This window comes from Solea solea, chromosome 6, assembly GCF_958295425.1.
Source record: "Solea solea chromosome 6, fSolSol10.1, whole genome shotgun sequence".
Taxonomy (NCBI): domain Eukaryota; kingdom Metazoa; phylum Chordata; class Actinopteri; order Pleuronectiformes; family Soleidae; genus Solea; species Solea solea.
Window position 1 is genome coordinate 21,237,221 of NC_081139.1, and position 23,248 is coordinate 21,260,468.

At 41.4% G+C, this 23,248-nt stretch overlaps 1 protein-coding gene across 6 annotated transcripts in view; it reads left to right on the forward strand.

Moving 5' to 3' along the window:
- scn8ab (sodium channel, voltage gated, type VIII, alpha subunit b) overlaps window positions 1–23,248 on the forward strand; it is a 53,663-nt gene that overhangs the window by 23,022 nt on the left and 7,393 nt on the right. For 3 of the 6 annotated variants that reach the window (XM_058632352.1, XM_058632353.1, XM_058632351.1), the window contains 18 exons: window positions 592–813; window positions 1,010–1,073; window positions 2,522–2,663; window positions 3,453–3,659; window positions 3,745–4,026; window positions 4,898–5,254; window positions 6,466–6,598; window positions 6,913–7,151; window positions 8,018–8,191; window positions 8,787–9,143; window positions 9,240–9,401; window positions 9,530–9,823; window positions 11,842–11,959; window positions 12,554–12,708; window positions 13,757–13,930; window positions 20,307–20,429; window positions 22,772–23,056; window positions 23,148–23,201. In XM_058632352.1, the coding sequence (XP_058488335.1) occupies window positions 592–813; window positions 1,010–1,073; window positions 2,522–2,663; window positions 3,453–3,659; window positions 3,745–4,026; window positions 4,898–5,254; window positions 6,466–6,598; window positions 6,913–7,151; window positions 8,018–8,191; window positions 8,787–9,143; window positions 9,240–9,401; window positions 9,530–9,823; window positions 11,842–11,959; window positions 12,554–12,708; window positions 13,757–13,930; window positions 20,307–20,429; window positions 22,772–23,056; window positions 23,148–23,201 (3,542 nt within the window). The remainder of the gene's footprint in view (window positions 1–591; window positions 814–1,009; window positions 1,074–2,521; window positions 2,664–3,452; window positions 3,660–3,744; window positions 4,027–4,897; window positions 5,255–6,465; window positions 6,599–6,912; window positions 7,152–8,017; window positions 8,192–8,786; window positions 9,144–9,239; window positions 9,402–9,529; window positions 9,824–11,841; window positions 11,960–12,553; window positions 12,709–13,756; window positions 13,931–20,306; window positions 20,430–22,771; window positions 23,057–23,147; window positions 23,202–23,248) is intronic. The other 3 variants (XM_058632356.1, XM_058632355.1, XM_058632354.1) reach the window with 2 other exon arrangements.

Sequence of the window (23,248 nt, forward strand, 5' to 3'; positions counted from 1 at the left end):
TAATCTCTGACGACAATGTCTATGGTCACTTTTATAACAAACAAACCCAGAGTCCCATATCAGCTGATAAATGGACAGCATTATCTGATAAATGAATAGAACCAAACTTGAAATATCCTACATCTCTAATACAGATGTAGTGCAGGAACGATGATCAAGTCAGTTTCTGACATTAACCTTGAGCAGCATCAGGTGCAGATGCCTGTGAAATACATGATTCTGCAACCTGCACAGAACCAGGTTACATCTAGGATTGGATATGCAGTACATTACCAAACCAAACCTTCTGACCTTGTTAGTCAACTCTGAAATGTTTGTGTAGCTTTTTGACCCCAACGGTTGCAACTATTTATTTGTCCATCTGTCTGTTTGTGTGTCTGGATGTGTGTGTGCGCGTGCGTGTGTGTGTGTGTGTATGTGTATGTGTGTGTGTGTGTGTGCGTGTGCGCATGCATTTGAATGGGTATGCTGCTGTGTGTGTGTGTTGTTTGCGAGTTTGCCTGTTTTCATGTATGGGTATTTGTGCACATTTGCGTGTGTGTGTGTGTGTGTGTGTGCGCGCGCACATGTCTGTTGTATGTTAACCGACAGGCCTGAAGACCATTGTGGGCGCTCTGATCCAGTCTGTGAAGAAGCTGTCGGATGTGATGATCCTGACAGTCTTCTGTCTCAGCGTCTTTGCTCTGATTGGGCTGCAGCTCTTCATGGGAAACCTGCGGCATAAATGCGTATTCTGGCCAATCAACCGGACTGCGTATTACCTGGCAAATGGACAGAAAAGCTTTCACTACGACGAATATATGATGAATGACAGTGAGTGATTACCTTGATAATCTAGCTTCACTTAAATAGATAAATGGGGGATATGCAGTGTGTTGGCATCCTGGTAATTGGTTTCTCTTTGTGTTGCTTTTGATCTGACGTAAAACAAAAGACACAGAAGCATGGTATAATGAAGGTGCCTGGTGGCTAATGCAAGTGTCTGTTCTCTGTTTTTTTTCCCCCACAGGTAATTTCTACTTCCTCCCTGATCAGCTTGATGCTCTACTATGTGGAAATAGTTCTGACTCAGGGTAAGTTAGTTTCTCTACTTATTCTTTGATTTCTGCAGGTGCCTTCATCAGAGAAGTAACCAGGGCACCTTTCACTGCATCTGACTACTTTGCCCAGATGACCCTGCCATAATTAAAGTAATGAAAATTAAAATTCACTCATTATTTACTCACCACTGTCAATGGAGGGGGTGGGTGACGTTCTTGAGTCCACAAAACACTTATGTAGTTTCAGGATTGCATTCAAATCCAATACAATTCAAGGGACTGGAGACCACTTCTCCAAACATTAAATAAAAAAAGCCTCCAAGCTGCTTGTGTGGTGTCATCCAATTTGACACAAAATGGCACCCAAGCTTTGTGAAATCCAGATGGCTGTTTACATGCATTCGGTTCCTGCAATACACACAACTATGCAAACAAGGCTCCTAAGTAGGGCTACAGTGACAGTTAACGCTACAAACGCCATTTTGAGTCAAATCTGAAGGATAGGGCTTGCACACTTGGATGACACCACAGGAACAGTATGGAAGGTCACTGTGTCATTCAATCCAACTGTATTGGATTTGGCTGCAAAATATAATCATGGAGACTGCATCATTTAGAAGTTGATGTTTGAGGGTTTTTTTTTAGGAGAGTCTCCACCAGGAAATAGTCTTGCTTTCAGCATTTAGGAAACAGAGATGTCCAGAATGACTTCATGGCCTTCTTTGGATCCCAGATACCCTCTGCAATTCTCCATCATGTCTGCTGCCCTCTTGCTCCACCAGATCATCTCAAGAACCATTTGTAGGGGACAAATGTTCCCCCTCCACTGGGGGCCCAGGTGGTTCTTGCATCCTGTTGGATCATCTAGTTCTCCTTCAAGAGATGTCCTTCCTTTGATATTTCGGCCTCTACTGCCGAATTGTCTTTCACCAGTTGTCCTTGGTGTCTTGTTCCACTGCTTTATAAAACCTCAGCGGTAATTCTGATGCTGATGCTTGGCATTTCCTGGTGCTTCTGATATACATTAGCCTTGACTCAAATGTTCCGTCCATGGTGGAGGTTCTGGACAAGAAGGGGACTCGATTCCTTTTCCCACCCCCTCAGGCCCCTCAAGCATCCCATTTTGGCCTGGTTGATGGTCACTTTTTTTCATTATTGGGGCACAAAGCATTTTTCTTTTAGCAACTGATAACATTACCAGTATGAGTACATTAACTGGGCTGTATTTACTTTACTGAGACTACGTTTGCACCTGCATACACCTGCAGTGAAAGCAGTCGGGCATCTATTTATAATTCATGAGCTTTACTTTCTTGCTTTCGAAAAGGTCATGAAATATTAAGGTGACTCTTATCAATATCCTACTCCTGATACTGTACATGTACTGTGAGCATGCATGCACACGCACACACACACTGAAGAGTAGTGTTCTCTAGTTCTCTAGTTCTGACTGTTTTGTCATGATTGTGTATTATTTCCAGAAACTGCCCAGAGGGATATACATGTATCAAAGCTGGAAGGAACCCCAACTACGGATACACCAGCTTTGACAGCTTTGGATGGGCTTTTCTCACCCTTTTCCGCCTCATGACCCAAGACTTCTGGGAAAATCTCTACATGCTGGTAACAGTTTTTTACCCAAATGTTCCTCCTGCATAGTCTCAAATTGACACAACTGTAGTTGCTGAAGTTACGGTGATATGTGCAACGCTCTCTTAGCACTACCAATTATTTTTCTCCTCACTTCATCATAAAAAAATGTAAACACTGTGATATTAATACCGAATGAATTAGAAAAAGTGCCGCCCAGCATCTAGCCTCTGGATAGAAGTAAAGCAAGCACAGCTGATCGGTTGCCAGAAGTGTGTGAGACGAGGCACCTTTGTCTTTCACAAATGTAGCAAATATTGTGCAGAAGTCACAAAAATAGAGCGTTTTTCTTTACGTTTTGTTCATAAAAACGAGCTCAGTGAACTTTGAACTGTAACGTATTTCCAAACTTCACAAATTCAATGCGATTTGTAATATTTGTACTTTTTGCTCAGGTGTGTTTATATAGTTTGTGGCCAGATTGTCTAGGTTGTGCTGAAAAAAGGATATGAGCCACTCTGTATTGCACATTCTTATAGCCTCTGTATGTACATTTTAAACATAGTAATGGAAAAAAAGGGTTAATTTAAGTAAATGTCATGTCCTCTGAAGTCATGGAAACCTGAGTGTGTGTGTGTGTCACCTCATTTTCCTTTACCACCTTTTCTGGTATAAGCACAGACCACACCTAATTCCCTTGGTGTAAGTGAGGGTTAAGGATAAAGTGTGATTTATACTCATTCGGTTACAGTTAGGATAATGTTTTGGTTCGCAGTGCAATCCTATCAATATGTTTGTTTAAAACAACATTTTCTATGTCAGACTCTGCGAGCTGCTGGGAAGACCTACATGATCTTCTTCGTGCTCGTCATCTTTGTGGGCTCCTTCTACCTGGTGAATCTCATCTTGGCTGTGGTGGCTATGGCTTATGAGGAGCAGAACCAGGCCACAATTGAGGAGGCGGAGCAGAAAGAGGCCGAATTCAAGGCCATGCTGGAACAGCTGAGAAAGCAGCAGGAGGAGACTCAGGTTGGGTCTCATCTCAAACACATACACATGTACCCATTTTTCTGAGTTTATGTTTGTCATGTGCATTTTTTCTTCTTCTCCGCAGGCTGCTGCCATGGCAACATCTGCAGGTACAGTGTCTGAGGCTGCGTTAGAGGATGAAGGAGGGGGCCACTTGTCCCGCAGCTCCTCTGAGGTCTCCAAACTGAGCTCCAAGAGTGCAAAGGAACGCCGCAATCGCAAAAAGAAATGGCGTCAGAAAGAGCAAGAGAAGGAGAAGGGGGACAGTGAAAAGGTCGTAAAGTCTGACTCAGACGATGGAAGCAAGAAAAGCACCATTCGTTTCCCAGGAACCCGGCTTGGGAGGAAGACATCCATCATGAACCAGGTAAAATGAACGAAGAACTAACTAACTAACTCCTGAAGGGTTGAGTTAGCATTTGTGTTTACATCTGCACATGCTCTTCAGTAGTGATCAGTCTGAAATCATGAGGTGGCTTCCAAAATCATAAACATGCAGGCAAACCAGCTGTGGTAAATCAACTTGTCTTCAGAGGGAAAATCAGCTTCATTCTCCTCTTGAGCCACAGCCATTTTGAGGCTCTCTCTGCTGCTTCAGCTTTGTTACTAATGCATTTCCTGTATCTCTCTTCATGATTAGGCTGTTAGGTATGTTGTGTTTTACATATGTGTTTTACAGTAGAACAAATTTTAAGATGTGCATTATAAAATAAATCACTCTTATCAAGCCATAACTGCTTTTATTTTGAAAGTCAGGTGGCGCCCTCACTGCATGGCTCCATTGCATTGCTATGTGCGATAACTGCGGAATAGTGGAGTGGTCTTTTCATCTCTTCGTGGCTTTGTTGTATTTTGTGAGCGCACATGGGGTGGAGGTTTTTTTTTGCATTTTGTGGGTTTTTTTTATTGTCGGCCATGATTAATTGAAATGTGTGTTAAAAAAACGAAGCACGTCAGAGCCTATGTGTTTTTAATCTCAGTTCGCACCCGCCCGTATTAACCAGTACGGGCGGGTGCGGTATTGCATTAGACATTATGAAGGTTAACGTTTTGTTACCGAGCTTCATGGTTATGGGCGGGTGCAAACTTTAAAAAATGGACCCGTGCAGGACTCTGGTGGAGGAGTCAAGTCTTTATATCACATGGTCAGAAAAGCATATGAAGTCTTGTTCTGTTTAGTCTTGTTGTTTTCACTTTGATGGCCAACTCTCCATCTCTGCACCTGTCTCCCACTTCAGTCCCTACTGAGCATCCCTGGCTCACCGTTTATGTCGCGCCACAACAGCCGCAGCAGCATCTTCAGCTTCAAAGGTCGCTCTAAAGACATGGGCTCAGAGAACGAGTTTGCCGACGACGAGCACAGCACGGTGGAGGAGAGCGAGGAACGGCGGGGCTCCCTGTTCATCCCTTACCGCCGCAACAGCTACAGTGGCTACAGCCAAGGCTCGTCACGCATCCATCCACTTGCACCCCACGCTGGAGGGAAGAGGAACAGCACAGTGGACTGCAATGGTGTGGTGTCTCTCATCGGCCCTGGGCCCGGCAGACGGCTTCTGCCTGAGGTGAAAATAGATAAGGCAGCCACTGATGACAGTGTAAGGACGTCCATGGGACACCCATACAGTTTAGGCATGATGGTGGTGCCCCGGTCTCTGCAGCTTATCCTTCACAACCTCTTCCCCTTGTCTCTTGTTACTCTTTTCCCCAAACTCAGAAGCTCCATTTCCTACCCTGAATATCTAGATCACTCTTAATATTATTGTTATTGTTCTGATTATTTTGTCGTACACTGTCTTTTACACTTCCACCTTGAATCCAATTCCCTTCCTCTGCTGCTCCTGTTGTAACAGCTCGAGAAGGCACTAACCAGCTGAAATACTCTACACAAGCTCCCTGCTCACGCATTGATTAATCACTAATAATAATAATAATAATAATAATACAATTTCATACCTACCTACCTTACAGTTCTGCCACTAAACAGACATCTATACTCTTTTTTATTTTCTTTAAAAAAAAAAAAAAAAAAAAGGCCATTGAAATATGTTACTCAAAAAAGTTTCACAACCTATTTATTTCTCCGTCCTTCGTGGGTTTCCATGCTCATCCACTTTCCTACCTCCTCTTTTATCTTTTCCCTTTACTTCAAATCCCAGTTTATCTTCTACTCTTTAACCACTGGATGGTGCAACAACAAATCTAAAACCTTTTTTTTTTATTTTTACTCCTCATTCTATCTAGCATGGTAGACCTGCTTTTACCTCTTGACCTTTCCTAAAATGTAGCATGATGTAGCAGCAAATGATGCCTTGACGTTCCCTAGTTCCCTCTGTTCTTGATATGCATGCCATTGCATGCAATGGAGTGTCTATACTTGAGGGTTGTAGTTGTATAATACACAATTTGAAAAGTAAAAATGCTATAAATTCTCAAATAAAAGCCATGATATATTAATATTGAATAATATTAATATATTACATAGTAAATTCTTATCTTAAATGGTAGCTTTGAGTGAAGACTCCTCAGTGTCTCCTCGGTCACGTTAAATGAAGGCAACTATTTGAGAATTTTCAGTACATTATAAGTTTGAAATGTGTTGTATAATATGTTGCAGTAATTCTGGGGAAGTACACACTGTATCAAAGATTAGATAATCTGATATGAAGAACAAGTGTTTTTTTTGTCATTGTCTAAGGAAACAGGGCATCATTTATTGTGTAGAAAGTTTTCCATGCCATGTGTTTGTTATGTGTGCGTTTACACGAGCACAGTCTATAACGGACATCGTGTCTTTCTCCGAGTACAGACGACAGATGTGGAGATTAAGAAGAAACACTCTGGCTCTCTTATGGTTTCCGTGGATCAGCTCAACTCCTCCTTCAAAGGGAAGGACCGTGCCAACAGCCAGATGAGCGTTGTCACCAACACACTGCTTGAGGGTACAGACAGTCGACCCGTTTTCCTTGCCGAAAAAATCTACATTTTTCCAGTCTTTTACTTAAGACTAATTTAATAACCCGTGCATATAATAAAGTTGATTCATTTATCAAATAAGTCTCTACCTAAACACCATGAAAAGAACAACGTAAAGTGCCAACAATATAAAAGAATAACAATGTTGGCTTCCCATATGTTGTCTTAAACTTTCTTGTTTGGTCCGAAATGAAACAGGGCAATAATTTTGCTTTGGTGGTTATTGATTATTGTTTTCTCAGCCCTTGTGTTTATATTCCTTCTTGGTCTGTGCCTGCAGAGTTGGAGGAGTCTCAGAGGAAGTGTCCTCCCTGCTGGTACAAGTTTGCCAACGTCTTCCTCATCTGGGAATGCTTTCCCATGTGGCTGAAGATCAAGCACATCGTCTACTTGATCGTCATGGATCCGTTCGTCGACTTAGCCATTACTATCTGTATTGTCCTCAATACCCTCTTCATGGCCATGGAGCACTATCCCATGACTGAGCAGTTTGAAGGTGTTCTGTCCGTTGGCAACTTGGTAAGAAACCCCAGCTCCTCTGTTATCCTCTGTCCTGCGTCACTGCCATTTGTCTTTGTAATTTGAATGCCTTGAATTTCACTACAGAAGCATTGCAGGTTCAGTTTGCCCCACCTACACAACACCAATACATCAATGCATCATTTGGTATGTGCACTTAAGAATACACACATGCATAGTGTATACAGGGCTCTGATGGGGTCTCATTAAAGATTTAGTTCCATTTTAATGCAGACAGGCAGCCTGCTCCCCAAACTCTCATCTCCCCCACTCAGGTCACTCTCGTGCTTCCGTTGCATCCTGCTTACCTCAACTCTCCTGAACCCACACACACACACACAATCATAGTAATGCTTGTCGTCCCTGATTTGTCCAGGACAGGTCTTGTGGAGTAATATGTACAGCAGGCATTGTGCACTGCCACGTATCACTGGAGCACACTGCCCTGCTGTCTGAGGGCAGCACTTACTGGCACAGTATCTGAAAGAAGACAGGACGTGAGATCACAGGCATTGGCATAAAGTCAGTAGTGAAACGGAACTGAAGTCAGAGGCATTGGCGTGGCGTAATGGATGGTGCAGTATGAATCAGCACCACTGATTGGTCACTTGATTAGCAGTTAGGAGGACATTACGGGAAAGGCAGGGGGTACGACGGCGCCGTACAAATTCTGAGCAGTGCCACTGCTCTATAACCATCAGTGGAGCTTTCAGTCTCATCTTTCATTAGTTGTTGTTTTAATCACTGCTACCTCAAACTAAATGCAATATAAGAAACCTCCACTCAGAGTTGTACATCTAATTAAATGTCACACGCCATGAAAGCAACGCTAAATGATCTGTTTTTTGTTTTTTGTGGGTCCACAGGTTTTCACAGGTATCTTTGCTGGGGAGATGTTCGCAAAGCTAATTGCCATGGATCCATATTACTACTTTCAGGGAGGTTGGAACTGCTTTGATGGCTTCATCGTGACGCTGAGTTTAGTTGAGCTGGGACTGGCTGATGTGGAAGGTCTGTCAGTGCTCAGGTCCTTCCGATTGGTAAGTGAAAGGAAAGGATAGAAAGATGAATATTAGCATCCGTTTACCTGCTCTAGCAGTCATGTGCAGGTCACGTTATTGTGAGATGAAGACATCTGTGAAGGTTCTCAGTCGTCCAGGTCACAGTTTTCTTCTGTAGTCCGCTAACTACAGAGGAAACTTGTGAGGTAGCTTCAGAGGACCCAAAGAAAATAGTCTTTAATACAGTAAAAATGTAAAGAGTGACACATACGCTTAAAAAAACAACATGCAGAAAGAACTAAATACACTCGGGAGGCAAGGACAATCAAACACAGGGGAAACACATTAGGGTGGGGCAGATAATCCGGAAAGACAGGACAGGAAGCAAAGCTACACGCAAGGTACACAGGAAAGAAAAACTTCAAAATAAAACAGGAAGCAAAGAAAACCAGAAACATTGCTAAAGTCCAAACTGAATAAATGTTAATAGCCACTTCCACTTATGTCAATACATTTTGGTTCATGCGACGTTCTGTATCACATTAAAACACATGAGTTGTTTCATAGTGGCACCTTGTGATCACTGCCCTTATGTGAATAACTGGAATGTTATTGCTTCCTTTTTCTTTCTTAGCTGAGAGTCTTCAAATTGGCCAAATCATGGCCCACTCTCAACATGCTGATCAAGATCATTGGTAACTCGGTGGGAGCTCTGGGTAATCTGACCCTGGTGTTGGCCATCATCGTCTTCATCTTTGCTGTGGTGGGCATGCAGCTATTTGGCAAAAATTACAAGGACTGCGTGTGTAAGATCGCCCCTACCTGTAAGCTACCTCGCTGGCACATGCACGACTTCTTCCACTCCTTCCTGATCGTGTTCAGAGTATTGTGTGGTGAATGGATTGAGACCATGTGGGACTGTATGGAGGTGGCTGGACAGACCATGTGTCTCACTGTCTTCATGATGGTCATGGTCATTGGAAACCTGGTGGTAAGACGAGAGGAAGATTGCACGATTGTGATTCTACTCTGATTTACTCAGAGTTCAGGGTTTCCCAGACTTTGAGACATGCTCTTTTCTTCTCAGGTGCTTAACCTGTTCCTTGCCTTGCTGCTGAGTTCATTCAGTGCAGACAATCTGGCTGCCACAGATGACGATGGAGAGCCCAACAACCTCCAGCTCGCAGTAAACCGTATAAAGATCGGGATTGCCTGGTTCAAGGCCAACATGCGGGTTGTTATGGCCAAGGTTCTATATAACTGAACATAAATATGAAACGATGCCTTACTAAGTCAAATGAATATATAATGTAGCAGCTCTGTGATGGCTCTCCTTGTCTCTAATAATTTGTCTTAAACTGTCACTCTTTTAAACAGCCCATAGAGGATGAACAGAAGCCTCTGGATGAAATGTATGAGAAGAAGCTCAACTGCATTGCAAACCACACAGTGGACATCAACCGTGAACTGGACTATGCTAAAAATGGCAACGGCACAACTAGTGGCATTGGAAGCAGTGTGGGGAAGTATATGATTGATGAAGACTACATGTCCTTCATCCACAACCCCAACCTTACGGTCTGCGTTCCCATTGCTGTCGGGGAGTCGGACTTTGAAAATCTTAATACGGAGGACTTCAGCAGCGAATCGGACGTGGAGAACAGCAAAGACGTAAGTAGGATGGAGTGAGAGGGTGAAAATAAAGGAGAGATAGCGACAGGGGGGACAGCCTTCACTTTAGTGACACACATGGGTAGAAATTAAGCCAGATACGGAAAAGTGAAAAGAAAAAGAAACATAACCCAGCTGATTTATTCGGAAAAAGATTCCACCCCCAACCCCCAAAACACACATGTTAGATGAACTATTGTCCTGGCCTGTAAACATCATGCTCTACAGACTGAAGATCTTTGTTTCTCACAGATCTACACAAATATCACACTGTAATTGTTTAAAAAATCTCATTCAAATGAATTATTATGTAAAAAAGTAGCATTCCCTCTCATATTGCGATCACAATTTCTGTCAAAATAATCGCAATTAGATGTTTATTCAGAATCTAAATATTCAATAACAATATTTTATATTATTTTCTTTTTGTCTCATTTTGGATGAACTTTTATTGGCTGTTATACTCAATATCTCACCTCTTATGTTGTGTTTGCATTACATTTATCATTCATCTCCTCACTTCGTTAACAAAATGTGTTTTTGTACAGTTTCGCTGACGGTTTATGGATTTATTGGCTTTTTCTGCAGTGTTGTGTTGTGTTGTGTTCTCTTGGTTGTACTCTGTCCCGTAGTTAACAAACATAGGATTTTGTTTCACTTTGATGAATTAAAATTTTATGGAGGTGAACAATAGGAAGTGATGATAGTTGTCGTAATGGCACAAATTTTAAGCTACTATCACCAGTTTGGTATTGTTATTATTTGGGATAATCTCACATAGATGTGCTTATCCTTTTGTTTAAAACCGATTTACATTTAAATCAGCATGAATTTTTACCAAAAAGGGTGATGACTCAGTCAAAGTGTGTGGTTATAAATGTGTGTTCCTCTTTGTATCCTTTCATCCATTAAGCAGAGTTCGGAGCCACCACACTGAAGACATTTAGTTTATCATTATATTACATTATAGAACATCCATTTAGACACGACGGCCTGGTGAAACATAGCATCTGCTGTACAGTCTGAATGTGGGAGAAAGGGAAGCCAGACACAGAGGAATATAGAGAAGTCTGATGCATGGGTCACCTTGACCTGGTTTCCAGAAGAAAGAAAGGAGATAATGCAGCAGCAGCTTCACTACTATACCTGCACCAGGTTTATACTCCACTAGCCCCCCCACCCCCACCCCCACCCTCACCACTCAACCAACCACACAACGTTTGTCCCTGCACCACAGCCAGCCAGCTACGAGAAACACTGCAGGGAGTAGACACAGACAGAGCTGTGAGCAGCCAATCAGAAAAAGGCAGAGACCCATCTGGCTGTTTAGTGGAGAGGAAGAGTAAAGAGGGAGAGGAAGAGAGCATGAATGCGGACCTTTGCTGACAATTTAAGATTACAAAGTGCAGTATCATTCTCAAGTGAATATAACGGGCTGAGCGTCTCTCTCTTGTGTGTGTGTGTGTGTGTACTAAATGTGTATATTTACAACAAGGAAACTGTTTTGCTGATGTTTCTCTGCCCTGCTTCACCTTGACTTATTGTGAACATGTGACATGATTTATTACTACTGGTGAACTCACATAGCCATGGTTTTAAAGTCTTAATATGATTCTTCTAAACAAATTCATATGCAAGACTTTGTCAAAGGTGTTAGTGAAAGGTGTAGGCGACCAAAAATATAGTTGGTATTCATTTATTTTGGACCGAAGTGGCTCCTTTGTCCAAATGCATGCACAAAAATGAAGCATTTGTTTAATTGTGACACAACAGTGTGTGTATAAGCTTGTATCAGAATCGTTCTGCAGAATAAGCAGTGGCAACGGGAGCATGAGCCGCACTACATGGCTACAACATACAGCACCTCCGGCAATAAATCATGTCATGCATATAAACCCTAAGGGGCGTCACTTTAATAGCTGTACTGGCTCCCTGCCATACTCGACATACTCATTGCTGAGGTGAAAATTCAGAACTGAGCCGATCTTTTTGCTCCCCCCTTTTTGTTTTTGTCTCAGATGGACGACACCAGTTCATCTGAGGGCAGCACAATCGACATCAAGCCTGATGTGGAGGAGGTGGCAGTCGTGGAGGTAGTGGAGGAGTACCTTGACCCAGAAGCCTGCTGGACAGACGGTGGGTTTTATTTATTTGTGCAGTAACAGTAACACTGAACAGACATGTGTTGTTATGATTACTGAGCCTGTATCTTGCATAGCACTATATTAACGCCATTATAATGTGTCTGTGGTGTTATGCACCGGAAACAACTGCTTCACTTTGTGTGTGTCGTGTGTAAAAAGAAGTCACAGCAGTTTCATGCAGTCGTGCAGTGATGACTCCGCCCACGTTGAGGAGGTAATGGAAAACCATACCAAACCGCGTGGAATCGAGTCGTGCTGGAACTGTGTAGTGGAAAAACCCCAAATGTTGGTGCAGGTTCTCACGTACTGGTCTGAATATTTTCAGAAACTGCTGACCTACTGCCATTCTCATGCAAAACCATCTCTAGGGTTTTGGAGAAGGGTCAGAAAAACAGTGAGCAGCAGTTCTCTGGCTGAAAAGGCCAGATGATAGACAGGCAACAGCAACTTACTTGTTACAGTCAATGATTGCAGAAGAAGAAGATCTTCAAGGGTGCTACACGTGCCACTTTATCAGGTGTCCCATGTACCTACTGAAGTGGCTGGTGAATGTGTATCAACAGCTTTGTTTTTATTCATCATACAGAATGTGTGGCCAAATACAAGTGCTGTGATGTTCCCATCACTCATGGCTGGGGGAAATACTGGTGGTTCTTGAGGAAAACCTGCTACCTGATCGTGGAACACAACTGGTTTGAAACCCTCATCATCTTCATGATCCTGTTGAGCAGCGGCGCTTTGGTAAGAGTGCACATGCAAACCACTCCTTCCACTCCCTTTCCTTGGTATAATAAATTTACAACACATGACCAAACGACATGATAAGAAAATGAATAGACTAATTAAAACCAGTGAAAACAACTTTCCTTGAGACGAAGAGAGTCTCGTTTCCTTGTGAGGATGTGAACTTGCAAGATCATCTCCTGCTTTTCTTTTGCAGCTGCTCTTGATATGATTCTTACTAATGGACAGCATAAGTGCTATAATGCACCAACCTTTCAACCAGCAGAATCCAGCTTAGGCTTGCAGCTTTCTGGAGGGGGAAGGTCTGAGGCCAAACACTTATGTGCAGAAGAATGGATGCAAGCAATAGCGAAAGAGAAAAAAGGAGAAAAATAATCAACTTGATACAGATGAAATATTGCCTTTATTAACTAGTACCATGCGAATGACTCGCTGAAAAGAGACGGAGCACAATAAAGACAATGTCTGCAAATGATTGATGAGGAAATTGGTTGATAAAGATTTAATTCCATTTCATTATTGGGTTTGGCTATGGAACAGCCTACCTTTGCACGAGAGAGCTGCCCTTTGAATTTAAACTGCAGTCACTTCCTGGTTTTCAATAAGCCAGAGATGCCATATGGTCAGTGTCTGCAGAAGTTAGTGAGAGTGTTTAGTGACGAGTTATAGAATTTTATAGAATTTAGACCCCTCACAACTCTGCCATTTAAACACATTTAAAATTTTAGGCCATGTTGAGTACAGCGACTTTTTATCGCTGTACCTTAAAAAAAATCCAAGTTTCTCCTTAGCGGCAACAACTGACTGGAAGTTTAGGATCTGGCTTATGTTTTAGCAGAAGAAATTTCAACTCCCGTAAAAAAAAAACCCACCAACAACACTGAATAACCTTGGTTTTTATTGTGCATCCATAGACTAACACTTTGGTTTTTCAACTTAACTCACTTTTAACTTCTCACTCATTTGTGAGGTCAGTGGTCAATGCTGCATACATGCGTGAGTGAGTGAGGTCTGTCTGTGTTTCTGTTTCTCTGCTGCTCTTCAGGCCTTTGAGGACGTGTACATTGAGCAAAGGAAGACGGTGCGCGTCATTCTAGAGTATGCCGACCGCGTCTTCACCTATATCTTCATCCTCGAGATGTTGCTGAAATGGGTGGCGTACGGCTTCGTCAAGTACTTCACTAACGCCTGGTGTTGGTTGGACTTCTTCATTGTGGATGTAAGTACCGTACTCCTCTGTTTCAGGATGACATGGCGATATTTTGAGACTGCAACACAGAAGAACCCTCATTGGTCCCCTTAACTATGAAGCAAGATGTGATAGGATTATTTTTGGTAACCAGACCTGAAATTCAATTTAGTATTTTGCCAGCACATGGTGCATGACGCAAGTCAAATGTGTTGTCAGAGGAAAACGTACAATGTTGTAAAGTATTGGATTTCTGATATGCCAGGAGATCATGACAGAGACAATCAATAGCCTGCTCTTGATACATAATTTAATTTAGCCTGTTTCACCACCTTGAGTGTAGAAAGTCATGACTTGCACGGACTTCACAGTGACACTCAGATTTCATCTCCTCACTCTCAACTCTCTCCCCAGCATTCTTTACAGAATATTCAGATTACATAATAAACCTTATTCATTATTATATTGTCCTGACTCCAGAACAACAATGGTGCTGAGGACATACAAATGGTATGTATCGCTGTGTCTCTATCTTCTTACTGCAGAAGTCAATCAAACTGTCCAGTGTTTAAAAAAAAAAACACACTCTAGTCTGTACTGTACAGTACTACATACTGCTTATGTATCTCACATAACAAAATACTATTGGGTCACAGCTTGAGGTATGCATTTGATTTGTTTCCTACGTGATCCACAGGCTTTGCTGCAGTGCTTTGGGACCACATTCACACTCTGGAAAAAATGCTGCAACTTTAAATGCTACTGTGGAAAATGGGGGCTCAGCATCATTGTTATAGAGTCAGTGTGGTATAGGAGCGGCAGTGAAAGCTGGCATATAATGTGATATTTCTGGTGTACGATTATGTTTTCCCCTCACAGTGCGCTGCGTCATTGTCAAAGCCTTTCATCACCAGGGTGCCAGGTGTAACTCTGGGCCCGCGGACGGCAACACAACAGCAGCCTCTGACACAGGAAATATCTACTATATACACGGGTTCATTTGGAAATCTGAATCTGCTTCTGGGTTGCTGAGTTGTTCAGTGTTTTCCCAGCTCAGGATCATTTCTACTCACATATAGTTTGTCCTTGTCTGTCATTTGTGCATGATGAGATTTTCACTTGAATTTCAAGAAAGACACAGCACAAAAATGTGAGCCTTTACATGAATCTGCTTCATAGGAAACTGAAAAATGTCGTATTGCAGATAACGCTGATAAACACAAGTTCTAATACTTTGTGAGTTAAAGCTAGTTTGGTTGTAGTAGTAGAAATATCACGATTCTGATTCAATCAATGCAGTCTTTTATCAATATTTTACCCCCACCTGTAGTACTTAGCCCTATCTACATGCGATCAGATCACTGAGGACAGATGTTGATACCAGGTCTGAATACTAACACTACACTGATTATGGCAAATTAGGCAAAAGGGGTTTCTATAAATGTGTTTTTGTAATTGCGTGTGAGAATCAGTCATGATGACTGAGAACCTCCACACGTTGTTTTGCTGCAGACATAAAATGCACTTCAGGGCTTCTGCCCTAATTAACTACGTCACATGTGAGGCTTAACTCGGACAACCACTGTACCAAACCTGGAAAATCCATTTGAAAGAGCTTTGCACAAGCATCTGTTAGTGTTGTCTGGCAGCATCACTGTGTTTTGTCCGGTCACACCGTTAATAGAAAATGTTAACAAAGGTCAAGTGTTTTGAAAAGTGCTCTGATAAACAGTGTCATCACAGTCAAGTGTGACTATTAATGTATTAATCACACACTGGGGAAATCCACATGTTACGACAGCAGAGGGGTCAGGAGCAGACAAGTATCACATCAGGATTTAAAAAAGCAACATAAAATAGAAATAGAATAGCAGTACTATGAGAAGGGGAACTCGGATGTACAAGTGTGCAAGAAATGTCTTAAAATACCAAAAATACTAAGTATATATAAAATGTGTTTACATATATTACAATGTACACTATATTGGTGTGGAAGTGAGCAAAACAAGAGAAGTTCAGTGGTACACAATTATTGCACATGTGTATTGAACGGGACATGACATTCGTGGCAGAGTAGCAACTGAGTTGTCGTAAAGTGCAAATTTGATAGTTTAAATACCTATTGCACTGCTTAGTTTGTTTGCAATGGATCAGTAAGTCACCAAGACCTGACCTAGTTCCAAAGTTTTATTTGGATGAGAACCATTTCTTAAGAGAGGCAAACTAACTTTCTCAGGATTGCGTGATTTTGGATTTGTTAGCACTGGATTTAGAGATTACGATATCCTCAGCGTGTGAGTGCACGTGACTATCTGAACAGGTTTTAGGCAGGTCACTGATAAAGATAGAGAAAAGAAGTGGTCTGAGAGAGGAGCCTTGTGGGACTCCTCTCTCAATATTTAAGTAGTCTGACAGGCTTCCATTAACAATGAGTCACTGGCGTCTGTTGTGGATGTTTGAAATAAACAACGCAGTATGGAGTAAAGTTTATCCAGGAGTAAGAAGTGGTCACCTACTGTATATCAAAGTCTGTGGTTAGATTGAGAAAAACTGCATTGTAAAGTCTAGGCGAGTTTATGAAGTTTGGTCTGAAACTAGATTTGCAGACAAGATATTAAATTTGGTGCAATATTGTGATAGTTGGTTAAACATTAATTTAACAAAGACCTTTTTGATCATTTGCCGGTGTCTTAATACTGTGTATCTGTGGTATTATTACACTCTAAAGAGGAATATGGTAATGGCCTGTATATTAATGCAGACGTATCAATCAGCTCTGGTAATATTGCTTAACAGAGCCTGCTTTTAGATAAAGGAAGCTGTGTGAAAATAAACTTTTTTTTATTTCAACTTCACAAAGACGTAGAAACAGTTAAATAATAAATATCACATCAATTGTGACAATTGTGCAGGCAGTTGATGCTGAATCCATCATGAGCTAAACCTCTCTCTCCTCTAATGTCTGTTAATTATTGGTGGACCTGAAACATCCTTATAGGCACATTACATTACCCTCCATAGCTGGTCTGGTATTGGGCAGAAGATTTTCAGATTGTGGGAACACATTTGCCCATTACCTGGAAATGCTTGAACTTAAGTGCCTTAGACTTCACGTGTGGGTACTGAGGCAAACTCATAATAAATGTGACTGTATGAATTGGGATTCTGCCTCATGCCTTGTCTTTTTGTGCTTACCAAGTGAGCGTAGCACTCTCACATACAATGAAGGAATAAATGAATTTTCCCTGTAGTGAGTCCTCTTGGCTTAATATCATGCTGCAGTGTGCGGTGTTATTGCAACCTCAACCCCGCACATGTTCTTAAATTTCCATTATGGGGCTCAATGCCATTTCACTTTTTGTCCCCCCACTTATGCCTACCGTGCACATTCACATGTAGATGTAGGGGTCCCATTTAGGGTGGCCATATATCTGAATTTAGGCTGGGCGGTCCAGATTTTAAATACGCAGCATAACTTCCAGTGCTCTAAGATCTGTGGTCTAACAAATAATTGGCTGAAAGTGGTGTCGTTTAAATAGGATTGGTTAAATACGTAAACAAGGCTTATAGGTGCTGGCTACGCACAGAAAAGGCAACATTTTTGACGTTGATATAAGTGCTCAAGGAAAACGTGCCATTTAACAACAGATAAATATAAAATCAACAGATGTGCTGTTGGTCCCTCTGCCATTACGTTGTTTTTTCAATTTTTTCGAGAAGCTTGAATGTGTACCAGAAGTTCCTTGGCAACAAAAAAAACTCCTGGATGTTGCTTTCTGGCTATTTGTTCTTTTACCAATTTATGGCTATGAGTGCAGTAAGTTCACTGGCTAACTGATCCTTCAAATAATGATTTTTCAGGGGCACACTTCAAAACGAGGCCTACGAGATATTTCCTAGATTAACTGAATCCAAGCAAACATTGGTTATTATCATGTTGTGCAGCTATGTTTTTCATCTCCTGTAATTGGGCCACTTGCGCTGGATGTTTATGCCATGGCTAATGCCATGTATCCAGTCACCAATGAAAAACAGACATGTAACATAAGATAATGATGAGACCTGGAGGAGTGAAGGCGAGCTCCCAGTTATTTTGGAGCCATGTTGCAGTTTGTAGTTCTCTTCATAGTGGAAATGCCAGACCAATATTAACACTGTTCTCATCTCTTTCACTGTCTGCAGCCTCACTAGCCAAAGAATGAGATTTCTTTGGGAGAAAATGCAGAGTTGCTTTTGGTTGGACACTTTTGCCCACTGTTCCGCCGCTACCAAGGGGCTTGTTACACGAGACGTGCTGAACTCGGAAAACTCAGGTCGTGAATATGTCGGGGAGTGTAGAAATGAGCTTGTCTCATTAACACATCTTTATAGCATGCATGGTTGAAGCTTGCATTCCCCCTCTAATCACTTCTATCATTATGACTCTCATCATGTGCACTTATGACTGCAGCTCTGTTCTTTTATATCTTTGCTGTAGTGGAAGGCATCAAATTCTGTGGTGCGTCTGTTTGGTTTCCCATTTTTTTGCACATCATACATAATGTAATATAAGTATGTTTAGTGCAACTCTACAATATCACTTAAATGTTATATGAATGAAATCATATACTGCCAAAAATTATAAGGAGCATTACTCCTTGTGTATATTTAATCATAAAGAGTAAGCAAACAACAATGAAAATATAGGCTTCAACGTCAAATTCAATGCAACTAAAGGGAGTTTACCTCTCCTAACCACCACAACAAAAGCCTGTTAACCAACTTAAATCAATCACAGCTATGAATTTTAAAAGTCTAATTGTATATCTAATTTCAACATGAAAAAACAGACATGAACTGAACTTCTGCATTTCGTGCCAGAGACACTGCTGGAGCTTTGTGACACATCCAGACATTGGGAAAGTCACATAACATGGTCTCTTTACAGCCTGTGCTTAATGAATGTGATATTTATGGTTTTTTTTTGGATCCTCTTTCAAGATTTAAAGATAGGAGGGAATGCAAGAGTATCATTAGGTAACTGATGAATCAGTAGAAACAAAGTTTCAGCGAAGTATAGAAAGAATGATACTACCATAACTTATGGTAGTATCATTCTTTCTTTCTTTCTTATGGTCCATAAGAGAAGACGTAGTGCTGACAGTGAAACATAGAAGTGGGAGTGTGCTGATATGGGGGCTGCATGAGTGCAAAATGTGTAGGACAGATGACAGTTATAGATGGTACCATGAATGCAAGTTTGAATACACCTACACACTGAATAAAATAATTGACTCCCAGTCCCAACGAGCCTGGCAGGAGAGGAATTTTCCAAAAAAAAAGGACAGTGGTCCCAAACACAAAAGATTACACATGGAAAATGAACAGACCGTCTCTCCACAGATTTGGTTTTGATAGGTATGATCCATGTCCTGGACAAAGAAACCAGTCATAAAACCAAAATGTAATTAGTCATATACTGATATACAATTTTCAAAAAGATTTAAGATTTGAAATTGCTTATTAATATTTAAGTGATATTGACCTTTGGTGGAGTCAGACATTGTGTCCTGTCTCATTTGTAGTGAAGTTTTGCAGCGGCCCATTTGTTGTGAAGATAACCTATCCTGACTTTCCATGCACACTTCTTTCATTGACATGTCTTCTCTCTCACAGCAGGTGCCTCTAACTGTGTCTCTCTTTAAGTTAAGAGAGACAATGCGCAGCTGTCGAGCGGGACTGAAGGGTCGGTGTTTAATGGTGCAGGGTAAGGTTTCTGTGCTGTTTTGGGGCTTGTATGTTCACAGGTTATCCTCTCTCTTCTAACCCTGAAAGTTGTCCTCAACCTTCTGCGTTTTCTCTCCCCTCTTTTGAACTAAGACGCTCTCTGGTGTGAAGACTGTATTGTTTTGTACTGTGTACCGTGTGTATATGATTGTGTCACGTTGATTTAGTGTTTGTGAATACATCTTTCCTCAGATTTTTTTCCCTTTGTTTGACTCTTTATCTTCTCTCCCTTTCACTGTGTCAACCACAAGTTTCTTTCCAGGTGTGCTCACTGTGCTGTTTAAGCTGGTTATCGCAGTAGACCGGCTTGCCAAACTAAAACAAACACATTAGAAAATGAAAAAGGAAATCTTGGGTCACGTACACTACTGTAACAACCCCTGTTTAATCTCATGATATATGTACATATACTCAGACGTAAAACAATTATATATGTACTTATATACATGTATCTCTCTCTCTCTCTCGCTCTCTCTCTCTCCCTCTCCCTCCCTCTCTCTCTCTCTCTCTCTCTCTAACCATCCAGCCATCCTTACAGTATATATAGGGTTCATCTTTCTCTCTATATTCCCTCTAACTGTGTGGGTCCTCTCTTCCTTTGCCTCTGTCTTTCCCTCTCCTTCTGTCCCTATCTGTGTAGGTGTCTATAGTCAGCCTTATAGCTAATGCGTTGGGCTTCTCCGATCTAGGCCCGATTAAATCACTCAGGACACTGAGGGCCTTGAGACCCCTCAGGGCCCTGTCACGTTTTGAAGGGATGAGGGTAAGACCTAAGATACCAGACAGCTGGTCCTTCTGCATGCCGATGAATTAAAAAAAAAAAAAAAAAAAGTCAACGCATGCTAGAGATTGCAACAGAGAAAATTCCTGTTAAATGTCTCTGGGTGGGGTTTTAAGGTAACCTCCTTCTATGGAAGATACGCTTTTCTTGCATGGATGCAAATCATCTCAGATGGCCATTAGTACATCTGGTTTGATTAATCATATTTCATTTCATATGTTATAAATTTAGTGCTCTGGTATGTCAATCTACAATGAGTTATCCCTTATTATCATTATTACTATTCATTTCAAAGTAAGAAAAGAGGGCAAACATCTGTCCCTATACGAATGAAAGACTGGACTTTATGAGAGACTTTGACCTAAATGAGGCAGCACATTAGAATAATCAGTGTGAGCTGAGAGAACAACAGGAGGCTGATATGAACCATCACACACAACCTGTTCAAAGTGGACTACGGCACAGGGTTGGTGCTGTGTGTCAGAGCTACAGAGCCGCCCGGATATCCGATCATGGCTAAATAAATTGTTTTTTAATTTGTTTTGCAGTTTTTCATTGTGCACACAGTTGATTCATCTGTCCTTAATTGCATGTGTAGTTCCGACATCAATAGTTCCTGTGCCATGTGAGTGCTGCAGGGCTCTGTACTGAGCTCTGCCTGAGAAAGCTCTATTTTCTTTCTACAAAAATTGGGATTTATTTTTTCTTCTTTTTGGAAGTGTGATTGTTTGGATCAGCCTCTGGTTGTTGCTGGACAGAAAGAACATTTTCCCACAGTTACCTGTTATTGGATCTTATCACAGTTTGGCTTTGGCATTGTCACACTGGAAGATCAACAAACTTCTGGTTGCATAAACCCCCTCCCCCCCCCCTCCTCGCCATCCTTGCTTGACACTCCTTAGTGAATTCCATCGCCATCATGGTTTTGATCACCATTTTGCCGTTTTGATATAAACTGACCATCCATAAGCATTTTCTTCATATTCAAATATTTGCCCGAACTCTGATGTTTGCCTGTACAAGAATAGTTTTGGTTTCTTTGCCTTTCTGTTATCACGTGTGTCTTTAAATGCACATTCATACAATGTCCTCCTCAGGCTAATAGATTTATCTCCTCCAACATGTCCACGTTGCTTCACTGCAGTATCGTTTAGCAAATGCTCATATTTGTATCCTTCACAGTGAAACCTGTATCAGTTAATCAAAGTCAGTGTTTGGGCTTACCCTGCAATTAATCTTAAAAAAATACATACATTTAACCTGAAGAAGCATAGCTGTTGACATGGTGGAGCTGTATCAATCCTCAGTGTGAATAATTCAATAATAAATGTGTTTTGCAGGGGGTGTAACAACACATTGTTGATCCACTGCAATTCAACAAAATGACACCAAGCTGAAAATGAGACGTTCCGTGTCAGTCGTTCACGCGTCAAAGCAGTGACAAGCCCTCAAATGAAGACATTTGTGTAACTGCGGTACTGAATGTGATCAGCAACACCTGTGCTTTTTCTTGCTAAAAACATGTCAAAATGGCTGCTGGGCAAAGGAGCCGCTGAGTGCAGTCCTTTGCCCAGACATCTGCCTGAGCACGTTATTCATTTGTTTACTTTTCAGCTTGGTTCTTAGACGGACAAATTATTCATGTTGTTAGCTGTTAAAGGAATACTTCACCGATTTGCAGTTAGCTTTTTATTACTAGAATAGGGGTCGTATTTTTGAAAAATTGTGCTTCCCAACCTCAGTTTCCCCAGAGATGAGAAATATCTTCATTCTTTTCTTTGTTATGTGCTCACCAGTGACACTTGGTCCTGTTAGCATAACTGTTAGCAAAGATGGCCGACACTGTTTACATTCTGGGAATGAGGTCCCTTCCCCCTACGAGTGGGTCTAAAAAGTGCGGAATTAGCATTGCAGTTTCAAGTGTCAGTGGTGGGCATGTAACAAAAAGAAGAATGAAGATATTTCTCGACTCAGGGGGAAACTGAAGTTGGGAAGCACAATTTTTCAAAAATACTACCGCTATTCTAGTACTACAAAGCTAAATGCAAATCAGTGAAGTATTCCTTTAAATTCCGCTATCCACATTTTAATCAAAACAGATAAGAACAACTCAAATTTGTGCCCATAAAAAAACTGTTTTTTTACACCCCTGTTTATTTTAAATACATGTTTGCCAACTCGGAAACAGAGTTGTAATGGATGGAAAGAATGTGCATTTCTGTGTATGTTTTTATGTTGATGTTCTATTTATGAACATCAGCTCCGTGCAGCTGATGCGAGACTGCTGAGTTACAGTGGTTTTGTCTTCTTGTTGTTCTCCTCAGGTTGTGGTAAATGCCTTGGTGGGTGCAATTCCCTCCATCATGAATGTGCTGCTGGTGTGTCTGATTTTCTGGCTCATCTTCAGCATCATGGGAGTCAACCTGTTTGCTGGGAAGTATTACTACTGTTTCAATGAGACGTCCGAGCAGTACTTCCTACCCAACGATGTCAACAACAAAACAGAGTGTATGAACCTCATTAATTCTAACACCTCTGGTGTCAGATGGAAAAATGTCAAGATCAACTTTGACAACGTGGGTGCTGGATACTTGGCACTCCTGCAAGTGGTGGGAAACGTTCACTCTCACTTCCCATTTCTTACTTTCTCGCTTGTTTAATTGTTTTTTACTCACACAATTGTGTCTGCACACTTTACAGGCAACATTCAAAGGCTGGATGGACATTATGTATGCAGCCATAGATTCTAGAAAGGTACAGCATTCACAGTGTTCAAGTCTAACTTTCAGAACTATGTCCAG